The 15,559-nt window shown below is 55.9% G+C and overlaps 1 protein-coding gene across 2 annotated transcripts in view; it reads left to right on the top strand.

Annotated features, from left to right (window-relative positions):
* The window catches only part of NIBAN2 (niban apoptosis regulator 2), a 53,261-nt gene that overhangs the window by 13,120 nt on the left and 24,582 nt on the right, over positions 1 to 15,559 (top strand). Inside the window, exon 1 of one of the 2 annotated variants that reach the window (XM_049637769.1) lies at positions 7,055 to 7,743. The exons of the other annotated variant lie outside the window; for it this stretch is intronic. Coding sequence (XP_049493726.1) covers positions 7,584 to 7,743 — 160 coding nt within the window. The 5' untranslated portion in view covers positions 7,055 to 7,583. Of the gene's footprint in view, positions 1 to 7,054; positions 7,744 to 15,559 lie in introns of those variants that run through there. 2 annotated transcript variants of the gene reach the window in all.

Here is a 15,559-nt window from a genome sequence, read left to right as displayed (position 1 = left end):
CAAATGGTTATATTACTTTAAAACATTGGTTACAATAGGAAAAAAAAAAAAGGAGTTAGGGAAACAATGTCTATGGGTAGGTGATATCCAATGGCACAACAAGAAGCCTATAATTGGACTTCAGAAAGAGGATTTTACCTCTACTACTAGGGGCAGTAGCAACAGACATCTACTGGGCACTGCTCTGTGCCCAGCCTGGGAGGCACCTGTGGCCGTGGATGGAGGAGCATGTGGTGGTTCAAGCCAGAGACTTGATTGAGATTGATTCCATGAATGGAGTCTCTCTGCGTGCCAGGCAATGAAGGTGGGTGTGGATGGGGCCAGTGAGGTGGTGCGGGGTCAGTGGGTTCTTGTCCACCTGGGGGAGTCTGCCAGTCACCAGTCTTCCAGCTTTTAGGTGCCTTCCACTCACTGTTCCTGCCGGAATGCCACCGCAGACCCCCTGGGCGATGTGCGTGACTGCTGGCGGCTTAGCACTGGACTTGGGCTGCTGGAGGTGTGTGAGGCACAGCACGCTTGAGGACTCCTTTCTGCAGTGCTCAGGGCTTCCCTCTGGCGGTCTTTCTTGTGACCTCAGCATTCTGTGCCTCAGTTTCCCAACTGTATGGCCGTGCTTACCGTACGGTGAGCTTTATGAGACCATGCCTGGTGCCTGGCACAGAGTAAACCCTCAGGAGAGGTTTCTGCCCTGAGGGTCCGGTGCCCCACCAAGGGGGGCTTGGCCTTTCAACTTGGAGCTTTCTCAGAGCTCCCCCTTTTATTGTTGATGTGATATAAGCAATATTTGATGATCAGAGAAAAATTAGAAAATAGAGTAATGAAGAAAATGAGGGGCACCTGGGTGGCTCAGTCGGTTAAGCGTCCAACTTCGGCTCAGGTCATGATCTCACAGGTCGTGGGTTCGAGCCCCGTGTCGGGCTCTGTGCTGACAGCTCAGAGCCTGGAGCCTGTTTCAGATTCTGTGTGTGTGTCTCTCTCTCTGCCCCTCCCCTGTTCACGCTCTGTCTCTGTCTCAAGAGTAAATAAACATTAAAAAAAAAAATTAAAAAAAAAAAAGAAAATGAAAATCACCAGTGTTCCTACCATCCAGAAATAATGACTTTCAGGCATTTCCCTGATGCATAACCAACAGTGGGTTGTGGGCATCTGCATACGGGATTCATCTACCGACCCCACCATTGTTTGAGAGCCTGCTCAGGGTTGGTCATGTGTGGGGCTGCGGGTGTGGGATGGGGAGGCAGCCTACCGCCCCGCCCCCCCCCCCCCCCCCCCCCCGGCGTAGATCCCTTTTTGGGAGGACACACCCAACATGGAACCCTAGCCAGGGCTAGGGTTGTCTAGCTAGGGTCAGGGTGTCTTTGGGAGCCAGAGAAGCAGCAGTAGCCCAGACTTGGAGAGTCAGGGAAGGCTTGTTGGAGAAGGGAATGTCTAGGTGAGGCCGAAAGGGTGCAGAAGGAGGAGAGGGTCATAGGCAAGGGGGCAGGTCTGCAAAGGCCCAAAGCAGAGAGCACAGGTATTTGGGGGAACCAGAGTTTCCCAGAAATTGGTGGTTTTCTGTGGTTCTTGCTGCCCTTAGGAGCGGCCCCCTTCATGCACCACACTTCAGTTGTTATTCAGAGTCCCTCTGTGGAGGGTGCTTGGGTGGCTTAGTCAGTTGGTTAAGCATCTGACTTCGGCTCAGGTCATGATTTCACAGTTTGTGAGTTCAAGCCCCATGTAGGGCTCTGCGCTGATGGTGCAGAGCCTGTTTGGGATGCTCTCTCTCTGCCTCTCTCTCTGCCCCCCTCCCCCACTTGTGCTTGCTCTGTCTCTCTCTCTCTCTCTCAAAATTAAAAAAAAAAAAGATAAAAACTTTAAAGTCCTGTGGGGCTGGGATCTTCTTATAACGGGGGACATGGAAACAGGGTGATGTGTCCGCCCCAAGTCAGAGTCAGCAGACCCAAGCCTCCTGCCTCTCTGCGTGGTGTTCTGCCAGCCCGGAGCGGGCAGAGGAGGTTCAAGTGCAGGGCCTCCTCAGCTCTAGTTTCCCAGACCCATTTCAGGGGCTGTATCATTTAACAGAATCTGCTGGAAGAGAAAACTGAGGATCTGAGCTTAGGTGACCAGGCTCGGTTTGTGTAATGGGGGTGGTGACCTTTTCTGCTGCTGATGTGTGTGTGACCTTGGGCTGGCCTGGCCTGCTCCTGACCCAGCCCCACCTGTACTTAAAGCGCCTTACTGGGATTGGAGGGCCCCTGGCTAACTCTGCCCCCCGGGCTGGGAAGGACCTGTTCTCAGGCCTGAGCTGGCCTTTCTGGCCCTGTCTTCCTCCTGTGTCTTAAGATGCCTGGGAGACCCAAGTCGAGGTGCTCTGGTGTAATCTTGCAGGGACAAATATTTGTCCCTGGTGCTGTGTTTGGTGCCGGGAATATGTCATGAATGAGACAGACAGGGTCCCTGTCCTCATGGGGGGAAATGGGACACTAAACAGTTAATTATTAAATGAAAGGTGTGCTGATGATTAACGGGGGGCTCTGACCCAAATGGGGCAGTGACTGTCCGTGTACCTGGCAGGTGGAACTGGGACCAGTTTGATCAAGCCTGAACGGCCCGTTCCCCTGGGCCTGCCAGTGTGGTCCTGGGTTGGGAGGGAACGCTTTCTGGAGTCACAGTTGGAGGGTGCTAAGGGTCTTGAGGGTCCAGCGCAAAGGAGTCCAGCCTCTTCACTGGACAGTCAAGATGGAGAGCTGGGAGGGGTGAGGGACTTGCCCGAGGTCAGGTGGAAGTCAGGTGCCTGACCTCCAGGCCCACCACTCTTAACCCTGAATTACTGCCTGGAGCCTGTGCCTGGAGCCTGTTCATCACCTCCAGGGAAGGCAGTGAGCCTGTCCCCACTATCCCTTAAGGGACCCCCAGGGAAAGCAGGCATAGAACTTAGCTCTGTAGAGCGGAGTTTCCCATGGAGCACAGATGTGTTGGGCGGGGGCGGAGGGGGGGACACAGGCACCTGGAACGAGGAATGTGAGGCTGGCAGGGCCTCCGAGGGGATTTGTCCTCATACCTCCCCCTCTGGCCCCCTTTGGAGCCCGAGGAGACTTGCAGCTGGTGACCCAAGGGTGGGGCAGGTGCTTCGTCCTCTGCTGGCTCAGGGACAGGCCACAGGAGTCTTGTTATTTGAATAAGCTTTCCATCTTCTCTCTGCATAAAGCCTCTTCATGCTGAGGGTCCCCGGCGTTCCAGCCAAGGATTGGGTTTCCTTCTAGCCCAGCAGCGAGCACATGAGTAAATTTTCATATTGGCTCATCTTCCTCCTCCCCACCACCCCGCAGCCAGCCCCGCCCCCACCCTTGTCTCCTTTTGTCTCTCCCTCCCTGGCTTTGAGAAGGCAGGAGCCCTCCCCCTGCCCCCACCTCACTTGCGGTCAGGACCCGGGGAGGCAGCCCACGGTGTCTGTGCATGTATACATGTGTGTGAGAGAGATGGGCGGGCAGGGGGCCTTCTGGGGCCCGAGGCAGCCTGATTTGGGCTTGGTGAAAAGGAGGTTGGCATCGGAGGGTACCGGGCTAATGAAGTGGGTGGGATTTGTATCTCTGAGTTTATTTAGCCCTTTTCCGGTAAGGTTGGGCCACAGTAACTGGTACTTATTAGTGATTAGTTCTTATTGGAACAGCAGCTGGCACTTATCAGGCTCTTACCAACAGTCAGGCAGAGTGCCAGGCACGTCTCATGCAGTGTCTGCTTTTGTTCCCACAACTACTCATCGAGGTGTGTATTATTTTTCTCCCTGTTTTGTTTTCTTATTTTTCTTTTTTTTTAAGTTTATTTATTTATTTTGAGAGAGAGAGAGAGAGAAAAAAAATGCACATGTGTGCGTGCAAGGGAGGGGCAGAGAGAGAGGGAGAAAGAATTCCAAGCAGGCTCTACACCGTCCGCCCAGAGCCCAACAGGGGACTCAGAGTCATGAACTGTGAGATCGTGACCTGAACCGAAACCGAGAGTCAGATGCTTAACTGACTGAGCCACCCAGGTGCCCCTCTCCCTGTTTTATTGATAAAGAAACTGAGGCTTGAGAAGTCACAGTCAGTAGCAGAGCCTGTCTGGTCCCAAAGTTTGTGTTTTTACTCCTCTTCTTCCTCCTGGGACAGAATCTTCTCTCCAGCCTCCTTGTGGCCATCCGGCCTCTCCTTGCACACCTCCAGTGACAGGGAGCTGTTTACCTCTTAGGGTCACCTGTCCCACACTGGTCATCTGAGATAGTCTTCCCTGGAGTTCTGTCTTTGGTGGGTCACTTGAGAACAGGTTCCAGTTGGGCTGGGGTGTGTCTGTGGCTGGGTTTCCCCAGCAGTTGTTTTCCCAGGGAATTATCCAGCTCTTTCGTTGGGGGAGAACTAAGTCTGCCCTCCTTTCCCTTAGCAGCCCCTACCTGGCCCTTCATATGCCATTCGTCACATACTGAGCAAGCCTGAGCAAACTTGATGTTGAAACCCTAGAGGTGATTTTCATTATCATTGATCTGGATGTCTTAGTCAATGCAGTAAGATAGGAAAAAAGAGAGAGACAGAGAGAGAGAGAGAGAGAGAGGTATAGATACAAGATACCAGGAGAGAGATACATGGTCTTGCCTTGTGGACTTCAAAGCACTTTTTCATCTAGCTTTTCCTTTAGCTTTGAACAAAAATTTTTTCTAACTTTCCTTTTATTTATTTTGCGCGCGTGCGCGAGAGAGAGCACGTGCATTGGGGGTGGGGGGGAGGGGGTTGGAGGGGCAGAGGGAGAGAGAATCTCAAGCAGGTTCCACGCCCAACGTGGAACCTGACACGGGCCCAATCCCAGGACCCTGGGATCATGATCTGAGCCAAAATCAAGAGTCGGGCACGCAACAGACTGAGCCATACAGGTGCCCCCCCGACTCCAATTTTTTTTCTTTAATTTTAAGTATCATACACCCAACGTGGGGTGCAAACTCATGACCCCGAGATCAAGAGTCGCACGCTCTTCTGACCGAGCCAGCCAGGCACCAGCTTCTCCCCCAGCTTTGTCCATCCTGTGGGGCTCCCTGTGGGAACTGGAGGCTCAGACAAGGAGTTTGCCCACCTGCAGTGCCACGGAGCGGAGGAGCTGTGGTTGGCTGAGGTTTGGCGGTGTGCGGTCTGTTGCGTAGTTGCTTTCAGAATCTGTTGCTGTTTCTGCCTCCGCTTCCCCTATCTGATTAGTTAACTCCTGAGGGATGAGGGCCCAGAAAGATGGGACCCCAAGCATGTCACCTTCCCGTCCCTCCGAGTGGCCCCCTGAGAGACTGAGTGGCCGTTGTTCTGTTTCCCCGTTCCTGCCCCCCACTTCATGGCATGAAACTCATTGCAGAGCACTGCTGTTTGCACAGATGGGCGCACCACGGGACCCCTGAGCTTGTGAAAGACCCCAGTGCCCACCTGAACACTCATTTCCTGGCCATCAACGCTCGGGCAGATGGAACTTCTTTCCATCAGTAGGCCTCATTATTGATAACACAGGACCCCGTCTGGTCAGGCTCTGTAGATCTCCTCATTTCATCAAATCCGTATGACAACCTGGCCAGATGGGTACTGCTGGTCCTCCCATTTTACAGCTGAGGAAACTGAGGTTCTGAGAGTATCAGTCCCATGCCCACGGTCCTACAGCCCAGGAGCGGTGGAGTTAGTACTCGAAATGAGAGCTGATTCCAGAACCTTGATACCGTTCTTGACATAGAAGGTATTCCTACATTTATTTGTGGAATGGATTCATGCTTTCTCGAATGTCTGAATTTGTGCATTTCCTGTGTCTTCTGCTTGGCACCCTCTCCCTGCCCAGTCCTCCTCCTCCTTTACCTACTTAGCACCTCTTCATGTCTCAGGCGCCATTTTCTTCCGGAAGTCTTCCCCGACTCCACCGGCTAGGTTAGCGGCCTCTCATCTGGGCTCCTGTAACTTCCCGTGCTGCTCCCAACTGGGGGCTTACCATGCTCATTGTAGGTTTTGTTAATAGTCTTTCTCCCTCATTAGACAGAAGGGCTGGTCTAGTTCCTTCCTGAATGCCCACTGCCACATGGTTGGTGAACGAGGGCAACATGAAACCTTTCTGGGCTAGCACAATGGAGCCCCCAAGACCCTCACTGGACTCTGGCTCTGCCCCCAGCGGCCATTTTGGTTGGCTCCGAGGGCCTGAATTTCACGCCGGCTCCTGTCCTCAGCTCCTGCGTCTTGTGGCCGATGGGGAGGGGCTGGGCAGTGATGCTGGCTGCCAGGTGGTCAGAGAGGAAGGGCTCAGTCAGGAAGGTCTGCCTGGGCATCTCAAGGGCTGGGCACCGAGGGGAAAGTCGGTGGTGGGTTCTCAAATGGGTGGGGTCCAGGCCAGTGTGAGGGTGCTGTGGCAGAGCGCCCCGTGTCTCCAGTCCAGACTTGGACATGTGTCGAGGAAATCAGGGCTGCTGCCCTTTGGCCTGGGGCAGTTGTGACAGGTGTCCAGGCCCCAGGTTAGAGGGCTCCAGTGGGTGTGGCGAGGATGAAAAGAAGGGAATGGAGAAGGGTGTTGCCCAGAAGTCAGCAGGGATGGGTGGGCGGGGGTGAGGAGGATGGAGGTTTGTGTTTACAAAATCACCGTCACCGATCAGCTGCCTCTTTGCCCGTCCTGTTGACAACAGCCGCCTGAGAGAGAAGCCAGTTATCCCCAGTGCACAGAGGAGAATACCCGGGCTCAGAGGCGAGGCCACAGGACCACGGAGCTGGGCTTTGTTGGCACCTGTCTGGTTCCCAAACCAGGGCTCTCTCTGAGGGGGACAAGGAAGTTAAGCAGGGGTGTGCACAGTGTGAGGCCGCTGGTCCTGCTGGAACATCTTGGAGCTCTGGGGGTCCTCCAGGCTGCCTTCGACTCCCCCTTTGATCCTTTTGTCATGGCTTCCTCGGCCTGGGGTGTGGCCTTGGCCACGGCAGGGCTTGGTGCAGAACACCAGCCCCCGGAGGAACCCCAGGAGTGGGAGCAGTGCCCCCCACGGTAGGCGCAGTGCCGGGGACCTGCGGTGGGCCCGGGGTAGGTGTGGGTAGAGGCCAGTCCTGCCCTGGCTGGGGCCGGGGGTGGGGCCTTGGCACCCTTTCTCCACCCTCCGCAGCTTGGCTCTGTGTTCTTGGGTTCTGGGCTCCCGGAACAAGCCGCCAACTGTGAGCTGTGGGTACGGTGCTGCCAGGCAGGGAGGGAGGGCCCCGGAGGAGATGAGAGGGCTTTTGTTTCCCTGTTTGTGTCAAGATGGGAATCGACTTCCTCCCACCAGGCTGCCCGGGGTATAAAGGAAAGGGCAGTCCCCAGTGGGCGGGTCTTCAGTCTGCCTTTTTTTCTTTCTGGCATTTCTCTGGGCCCCACTTCAGCCACCTGCCTCCCTCCTCAGGCCCTCCCGTACACTCTTCCCCAGCAGACCTGGGTCTCTGAGCCGTGGTTAAATATTTGCCAACTGAGAAGAGCTTTAAAGGCAGCTTTGTGAGAAATCCCACTGCCCTGTCCCAAAGCTGCCTTTGCGACGGGGAGCCCCAGGCAGCCTCTGCCCTCCTCAGCCTCCTTTTTGGGCCCGTGGCGGCCATTTGGGCACCTGAAACTGGATGGCCTTCCCTCCGGGGGTGGCCTTCCCCACTCAGCACTTGCTTATCGGGCACGCACCTGGGCCAGGCACGAGCTGGGTTCCAGGGAGACGGCGGGAACAAGGTCTCTGTCTGGGGAGTGGGGTCGAAGGAGCCTTTCATGGGGATACAGCAGCTGTAGGTGAGAAGAGGGCCAAGGAGAAGTGGGGGCTGCGGGCACTGGACCTGTCTCGGGTTCCGAGGAGGTGATGTTCGAGCCTGAGGGGGAGGAAGAGGAGATGGCCAGGCTGAGGGGGGCTTTGAGAGAATGTTCCAGGCCGGAGACCCTCAGACCAGAGCCAGTTCCCTCTCCTGGGTGCTGAATTCTGACCGCACCCCCCCCCCCCCCCCCCCCACTTCTTTCTCTTCACCCTGTTCTCACAAGGTTGCTTCTTTCCTATTCCCCAGCCTCGGTTTCCCCATCTGTCCAATCCAGAGCTCGAACTTCATCTTAGAGGGCCCTTCCCAGGTCCAGTGGCCTGTTATAAGCATATGTCACTGGTCCATTAATAAGGGGACACTCCGGGGCAGGGATTCCACTGGTGCCAAAGGTTAAGATGGCAGCCATGTATCTTTATATTGTTCACCCAGTGCTTTGTTGACAACAAAAGTCAGCATCTCCTGAGGACCCCTCATCACTGAGTGAGATTGTGTGTGGGAAACTATCACGTTATGCCCATTTTACAGACAAGGAAACTGAAGCCCAGAGAGGCCGTTCTGAGCTCAGGGTTTGCTTCTTGCTTCAAGCTTGGCCCCCCTAACACCCCTGCCTCTGTGAGACACCCACTTTTCTGTCCCCAAACCCGTGCCACACTGGGCGCTTGGGATACAGAAGGTAACAAGGTGCCCCTTTTGACCCGGGCAGCTGCCAGGCGAGTGGGGAATGTCCTGGCAGAGAGACCACAAGTGTTTTCGAGCTCTTTCTCTGTTTCAGCACCATTCTAGGTGTTGGGATAGAGCAGTGGACAGTGGATGGCTTGGCTTCAGGTCACAATTTCCCCTTACCTGTGTGACGTTGGACAAGTCGCTTCACCTCTCTGAGCCTCATCTACAAAATGGGTTCAAGAGTAAATCTGGGTGAGGGTTAAATAACGTTGAGGATACTTGTTAGCATATATGGGAGCTGCCTCCGTGCCTGGCAGTGGGTGAGTGCTACAGGCCTTCGCTCAGGCCCCAATTATTATTATAATTATGCACAAATGGGCAATCCCAGGAGATATTTGAGTGGGACCTTGAAGTCTGGCTAAGACTTTGTGTTTTTCTTTTTTTGGCTAAGACCTTGAACTGTGGAAACAAGGGGGGAAGGGGCTTCTGCAAGGGGGCACAGCACAGGTGAAAGCATGGAGATGGGGGCCTGGGGTGGATAGGAAATTACCAGGGTGGGGCCTCGGGGAGGGAAATGGGGCTCAGAACCTGGTGGGTCCTGGATCTGATTCAGTGTTCTGTCTGCGGGCCACGGTGCGCCAGGCCCCGTGGCGGGTGTCAAGAATGCAGTGACGGGCGAACCTCCCGTCTCCTGGGGTGTTGGAGCCCTGGAAGAGCCTCTCTGAAGCACTTTGCATGACTGTCCTTTGTGTCTCCACATCCCTGGGAGCCTGGGTTCAAGCCCCCAGCATGGATTCAGGCTTCTCTACCTGACAGCTGGCTGACTTTGGACAAGTCACTGGGCCTCACAGCCTCCTGTTTCCTCAGTGGGGGTGGTACCTGTACCCACCTCCTGGGGTTGCTGCCAGGGCCCGGTGGCAAATGCAGTAAAGGCCCTGCAGAGTAAGCCTGGGGATCAGCCGCCAGCGTTGTGCCTTATCAGCTGTGTGACGCTGCGTAGGCTCCTTAACTGCCTGACACTTTCTTCCCTCCTCTGTCCACTGGGGTAATGACAGACCCTCCCTCCCTGGGCCATTTTGATCTCCTCCATAAAGCCCCTTGCACAGAGCTGGCATGCCATCAGGTAGTTGCCACGATCGGGCCTTGGCATGCTGCGGGCTGCTGTATTTATGGGGAGAGAATTTTCCCTTGTTCCCAGCTCCAGGGAAGGGGTGACCAGCAGAGGGTCCCTTCAGGGCAGCTGAGGCCAGCAGGGAGGGAACCTCGTGGGTGGCAGTCACCTTCCCGAGTAAGAAGGAAGGTGTTGTGCGCATCCGCTCATTTCTGGGGCCTGGCCACAGCCCTTGGGTTGGGCATAAGCCTCCCGTTCTGTGATGAGGAATCTCTGGGGTGTGTGTGGGGAGCTTTATTGCTCAGCGAGGGTGGCTCTGTGCCCCAGGGCGGCCCTGGCTCTAGATCGCGCCTCTGGCTTCTTGCTCTGAGCTTCCTACTATGCGCCAGGCCCTGTCCCAGATGTGGTGGGTACTGCCTGGGGGAGTCCGACAGGAAACAGGCCTTCACCCACTGCAAGATCAATGGGGGGCTATGGAAATAAGTGGGGGATACCCACTGGCCTGGGGGCATCCTGGGGGAGGGAGTGGTGCAGTGGGGGGCTGAGAAATGGGCACCCCCCCAGCAGAGGGGGGAGGAGTGTTCCTGACCTGGAGACCCCATGGCAAGGAAGAGAAGGCAGGAGCCTGGGGGCCTTCTAAAGAGTTTAGTCTTTGTCCCAAAGGCAGTGGGAGCCATGGAAGGTTGTTGAGCAGAGAAGGTTCAGGGTGAGAGCTGTAACACAAAGATCCCTGCGGCTATTGTAAGCAAAGGATCTGAAGGAGTCAGGAGTGGAAATGGGTAGAAATTTGGAGGCCGGGCAGACGTAGGATGGGCATTCCCATGGCTGGGGGGCAGTGACTTGTGGCACAGTCAGGGCTCAGCTGTACTGGCCTCTTGACCGTCCCCTGGTCAGCTAGGAAGTCCACCTCACCCTGATGGCCTTGCGCTGGGCCGTGGGGCATGGCTGGTGGGGGAATCCTCTGGGGCCCAGAAGTGGGGTTCCAGGGACCTGTTGCTGCTATACAGGTGCTCTGAGCAAACCCATTCTTCAGGGGGTATTTGTGGGGTGACCTTGGATCAGTCCCGTGCCCTCTCTGGCAGCTGTCTCTCTTCTGAACAAGAACTGGCTGTTGGGGTGAGGGTGCCACTCAGCTGACTTAACCCCCTCTTGGCTTCGGCTCTGCGGGGTTCTGGCTGCTAGTTCAGGCTCTTCTCACGGGCGGTCTGCCGGTCCCCCTCCTCTGCTGGCCAGTGGAGCCTGTCATTACCCCTTCTTCCTGACTTTGCCCCTGATTACAGGTCCTGAGTGGGAGCCATGTCAGCCTTTCTGACAGCGGCCACCCACAGGGCCAGTGCGGTGTGGAACCCCAGCTCCCGGAGGCTGGCAGGTGGGGGTGAGATGGATTTGCCCAAACTCTGGTTCTGTGTTAGACTCAGGCTGATCTGGGTTCCTGTCATTTACAAGCTATGTGTTTCCAGAGAAGTCACTTCTCTGAATCTCAGTGTCTTCCTCTGTAAAGTGGGGACAACACAGGAAATAACACGTGTGAACGTGTAGCACCGTGCTGGGTGTGGAGGGGTGCTGAACACTTGGCTGTTGCTAGTATTTCTTAATAGTGATAGTAGGGTGGCCAGGTAGAAGGGCCCTGGGTTGGGCACTGGGGGCCTGACGTGCTGACCCAGCTCTGTTGACATATGCTGTGCGACCCCAGGAGAGTGTCGCCACCTCTCTGGACTATAAGCTTTCCCTGCTCTCCTAGGCGGATGATGGAGGTGGTGGTACTTTGGGCAGCTGTATGACACGGGGAAACTGAGTCCCTGGCTGCCTCCTCTACCTCTCCACCCTGGGCCTTCTCTCCAGGGCTCTGAGAACCAGGTAGGCAAGTTCCGGGCCTGCCCTGCCCTACAGGGTGCCGCCTGCCTGGTTTCAGTCGGCAAATCTCTTTCAGCCCTGAAACCGGGACGGGCCTCGTGGGTGAGGTGTGTCCCTGGGGCCCGCTGGAGGGACCGGATGAGCCAGGAACAGATTTGGCGCATTGCCCTCAACTCGGGCCAAGCTGGGGCTGGGACCAACGTGAAGCCCCTGTGGCTGGCACGAGGCTGACGTGGTCCCGGCTGGAGATTGCCCTCTTCGTCCTGGGACCCGGCAGTCAGTGTGGAGGGGGTCCCGGGCCTGGGCTCAGATCCTGCCTCTGCTGCTCCCCAGCTGAAGGACTTGGCAGGGATCCCGGTTCTCCTCATCTGAAATGAGATACCGCCTGCCCCAGGTTGAGTCCGGGATTGGGGGGGTGACTCAACGTGACATGTGCTGGGCTTTGGGAGGGTCACGAGAAGGCCTTCGAGGCTCTCTGGGGCACCTCCGCACTCCTTTTTCTCATCCTCTGCTCCGCGAGCCCCTTCTCCTCTCTGAGCCTCAGTTTTTCCATCTGCACAGTGGGCTAAGTCCCCCTGTCCCCCAGAGTTGGCAGGGGACTGCGGGCCACCCTGGGGCCTCCCACATTCTTGCCCAGCCCCCGCTTTCTGAGTGCAGGAAGCAGCGTGACCCATAACGTTGTCAGTTTGGGAAATCAGAGATTAACGTTCTTCCGGTTGCCTTGGCTACTGTTGGTGCTGGGCCTGGGGCTAGGCTGCACCGGGGGTTGCTCAGCTGGGCCAGGGGTGTTTCAAGGGCCTCTCTCCAGATTAGGGGAAGCTTGGACAAGAGGAACTGTATAGGAGCCCCCGTTAACATGCCTCCTCTTTGCCAGGGTGAAATGCTTTATGCCCATTAGCTCATTGATCTTGACCTCTTCTTTTTTTAAATGTTTTTAAATTTATTTTTGAGAGAGAGAGAGAGTATGAGCATGAGCAAGGGAGGGGCAGATAGAGAGGGGGACAGAGGATCTGAAGGGGCTCTGCTCTGACAGCAGAGAGCCTGATGCGGGGTCAAACTCACAAACTCCAAGATCATGACCTAAGCCAAAGTTGGATGCTCAACCGACTGAGCCACTCAGGTGCCCCTGATCTTGATTTTCTCATAACCCCATCAGGCAGATACTGTTGTGCCATTTTGCAGGGGGGGAAACAGAGGCTCAGAGAGAGGAAGTGCCTTGAGGAAGGCCACACAGTTAGTAGGTGGCAGAGCCAGGACTTGAACCCAGAGCCCGTGTGCCCAACAGAGATGGTGCCTCGTACACAGGTAGGGTTGATGCTGAATCCCGCCCCCCACTTCCCTCCCAGTCCTTCTGTCCAGCCTGAGGGGCCTGTGGTCAGACTCAGAACTGACTCACCAGCAGCTCAGAGGAGGATGCTGAGGCCAGCATCCCGGTCAGCTCCTGGGGCCAGGGCAACACTGATTATATCATCACTGAGATTTTAGATCAGTTGAGCCAACAGGGACCTACCCACCCATTTTACAGGTGGGACAATTAAGGCCCAGAGAAGATGGACAGGTAAGGATCCAGTAGGTGTGAAGTTTCCCTGCCAGCTCTGACCAGTTTGGGGCTGGAGACCCCAGGCTTCAGTCTTGGCTCTGACAGTCATCTACTTACTGTGTGACCTTGGGAAAGTCACTTTGCCTCTCTGAACCTCGGTTTCTTCATGTGTAAAACGGAGATAGTAAGGTGCACTTTGTCTGCCTCTTGGGACCAGGCAAAGACCCCGAAATCAAGTTTAAGGCAGGACTAGAAATTATACTTCGGTGCCATGTGGGAGGCTGTTGGATGAGGAGGCTTTGTGCGGTGGGGGCTTTGTACAGGCTTTGAAACTCACCTCTTTCCCTTTCTGGGCTGTGGCATCTCTGAGTAGGTCACCTGGTCTCCCTGAGCCTCAGTTACCTTATCTGTAAAGTGGGGATAACAGTATCTGTTCGGGTTCAGTGAGCTGTTGAACATGCATAACTTTTTAGTGATAGTCACATCTGGTAAACTCTGGGGGTTCTAGAGCAGAGTTAGGAGGCCTGGATGGGAAGGGGGTGGCTCTAGGTCATTCTTTTTTTTTTTTTTTTTTTTTGTACAGTTTATTTATTTATTTTGAGAGAGAGAGAGATAGAGTGAGCACAAGCAGGGGAAGGGCAGAGAGAGAGGGAGAGAGAATCCCAAGCACTAACAGTGCAGAGCTCACTGTGGGGCTTGAACTCATGAACTTTGAGATCCCAACCTGAGCCGAAACCAAGATGCTTGACTGACTGAGCCACCCACGTGCCCCTCTGGGTCGCTCTTGATGGTCCCAAAGGGCTCAGCCCTTGGAGACAGGGTTCCAGTCATCTGGGAGGCAGAGAGATGCCCCCACATCCGGAGCCAGATGGAGCCCACTACCCTCGTGGTGCAGATGTGATGTGGAAATGGAGGCCCCGGGGAGGGGGCATTGGTCCCCCTGAGGCCCCAGGGCACAGTGGTGTCTGGGTGCAGATGGGGACACTCAGGTCCACTCCCAGGATTCGTGGGCTCACGAGGGAATCGGGACCCCATAAATGAGTGCTTCTCAAGACAGCCCCATGGAGCTCAGTAGCTTTCTGTTGACTGACAAGTGAAGCGACTTCTTGAGCCATTAGTCTTTGTGAGCATTGGCTTGTACACCTGTAAAGTGGAGGGTTTTATTCACGTCTGGGGCCATTTGAAGAACCTGAGTGTGTGCCTTGGACCCTGAGTCTGAGTGGGGTGAGTTTACCGCCTAATTCTGCAGGATGTGCTGGCAGAGGGCACCTGGGAGGATGGGTCAGAAAACGTGGAAGGTGGTGAGGGCGGCCCACGCCCTCGGACTGCTCCATGCCAGCATCTGTACCTCCCAGAGTTCCTGAGTCTGGGACCCCCGGGGACCTTGGGTGGGAGGGATGGCCTCGGCAGCCCTAAATCCGTGGTTTGTGGTGTCTCCAGAAGCCATGGGAGGAGGCGGGAAGAGCTGGCATGGGCAGGTGTGGAGGGGAGAGGAGCCCCGGAGGCCTGGGGACCATCCACAGACACTCAGGCTGGGGGTTTGAACTGTAAAATCCCGACAGCAGCTCCAGGGAGACAGCCGCTGTAGGGTGGCCAGAAGGGAAGAAAGGGGGTGCTGAGCACTGCCCAGAGGAAGGGGACTGCCTGGGCCATGACCCCGGAGCCCAGCGGGCAGGAGGAGCATCCAAGGCGGCCGGGGCTGCCCATCCAGGTTTCCCTCCAGCAGTGTTGGCCAGGCAGGCCGCTGGGGACCCCGTTGAGGGCTTGTCCCCTGTGAGCCCATTCTCCCAGGAGGGGACTGGCCCCCTTCCCTGGCCTGCCTCTCTCAGGTCTTTCCAGCCCCAAATCCTTCCTAGGCCCCCTACAGCGCTGCCTTCCCGTGACACTTTGTACCAAGCACGAGGCAGTTCCTTCCAGGCTGTCTTAGGACTCTCTCAAGAATGTGCTTGGGGCTGCCCTTGCCAGGAAGCCATCCTGCCACCCTGCTCCCTGCCACACCCCCCCCCCCCCAAGTCTTCCCTTTGTAACCCTTCCTTGACCAGAGTTAGGCCAAATGCACCCAGTTTCCTGGTGTTGCCTGGGACCCTTCTAAGGAACCCCTTGAGAAATGACGTCACCCCTACCCCTGGCCCAGCGGCTTGCCCAGTCCTGGGGCCTGGTGCGGGGTAGATGCTCAGTAACTGGTGAGTGGACTGCCCCTTGCTCGGCATCTGCCTGTGCCAGGCCAGAGTGGGGAGCAAAGGGGAGCCAGTGGTGTGCAGAACGGTGTCAGGACCACCCTCCCTGATTTACGGTCAATCCTCAGACAGATACTAGCATCCCAATCCATTTGGCTCCCGAGCTGGGAGAGCAAGTTTGGGTAGTGAGAGACCCCACTCTGTGATGTTTGGTTCTGGAATTTCAGGTAGCAAAGTGTTTATCTGAAAACAGATCCAGATCTATATAGTTCGTCTTCTTCTTCTTCTTCTTCTTTTTTTTTTTGATGTTTATTTATTTTTGACAGAGGGGGAGGGGCAGAGAGAGAGGGAGACAGAGGATCCAAAGTGGGCTGTGCACTGACAGCAGAAAGCCCCATGTAGGGCTCGAACTCACGAACCGTGAGATCATGACCTGAGCTGAAGGTCGGAC

Source organism: Panthera uncia, chromosome D4 (assembly GCF_023721935.1).
Source record: "Panthera uncia isolate 11264 chromosome D4, Puncia_PCG_1.0, whole genome shotgun sequence".
NCBI lineage: Eukaryota > Metazoa > Chordata > Mammalia > Carnivora > Felidae > Panthera > Panthera uncia.
Note: the sequence above shows the minus strand (reverse complement) of the source record. Positions and strands in the feature narration are given on the sequence as shown.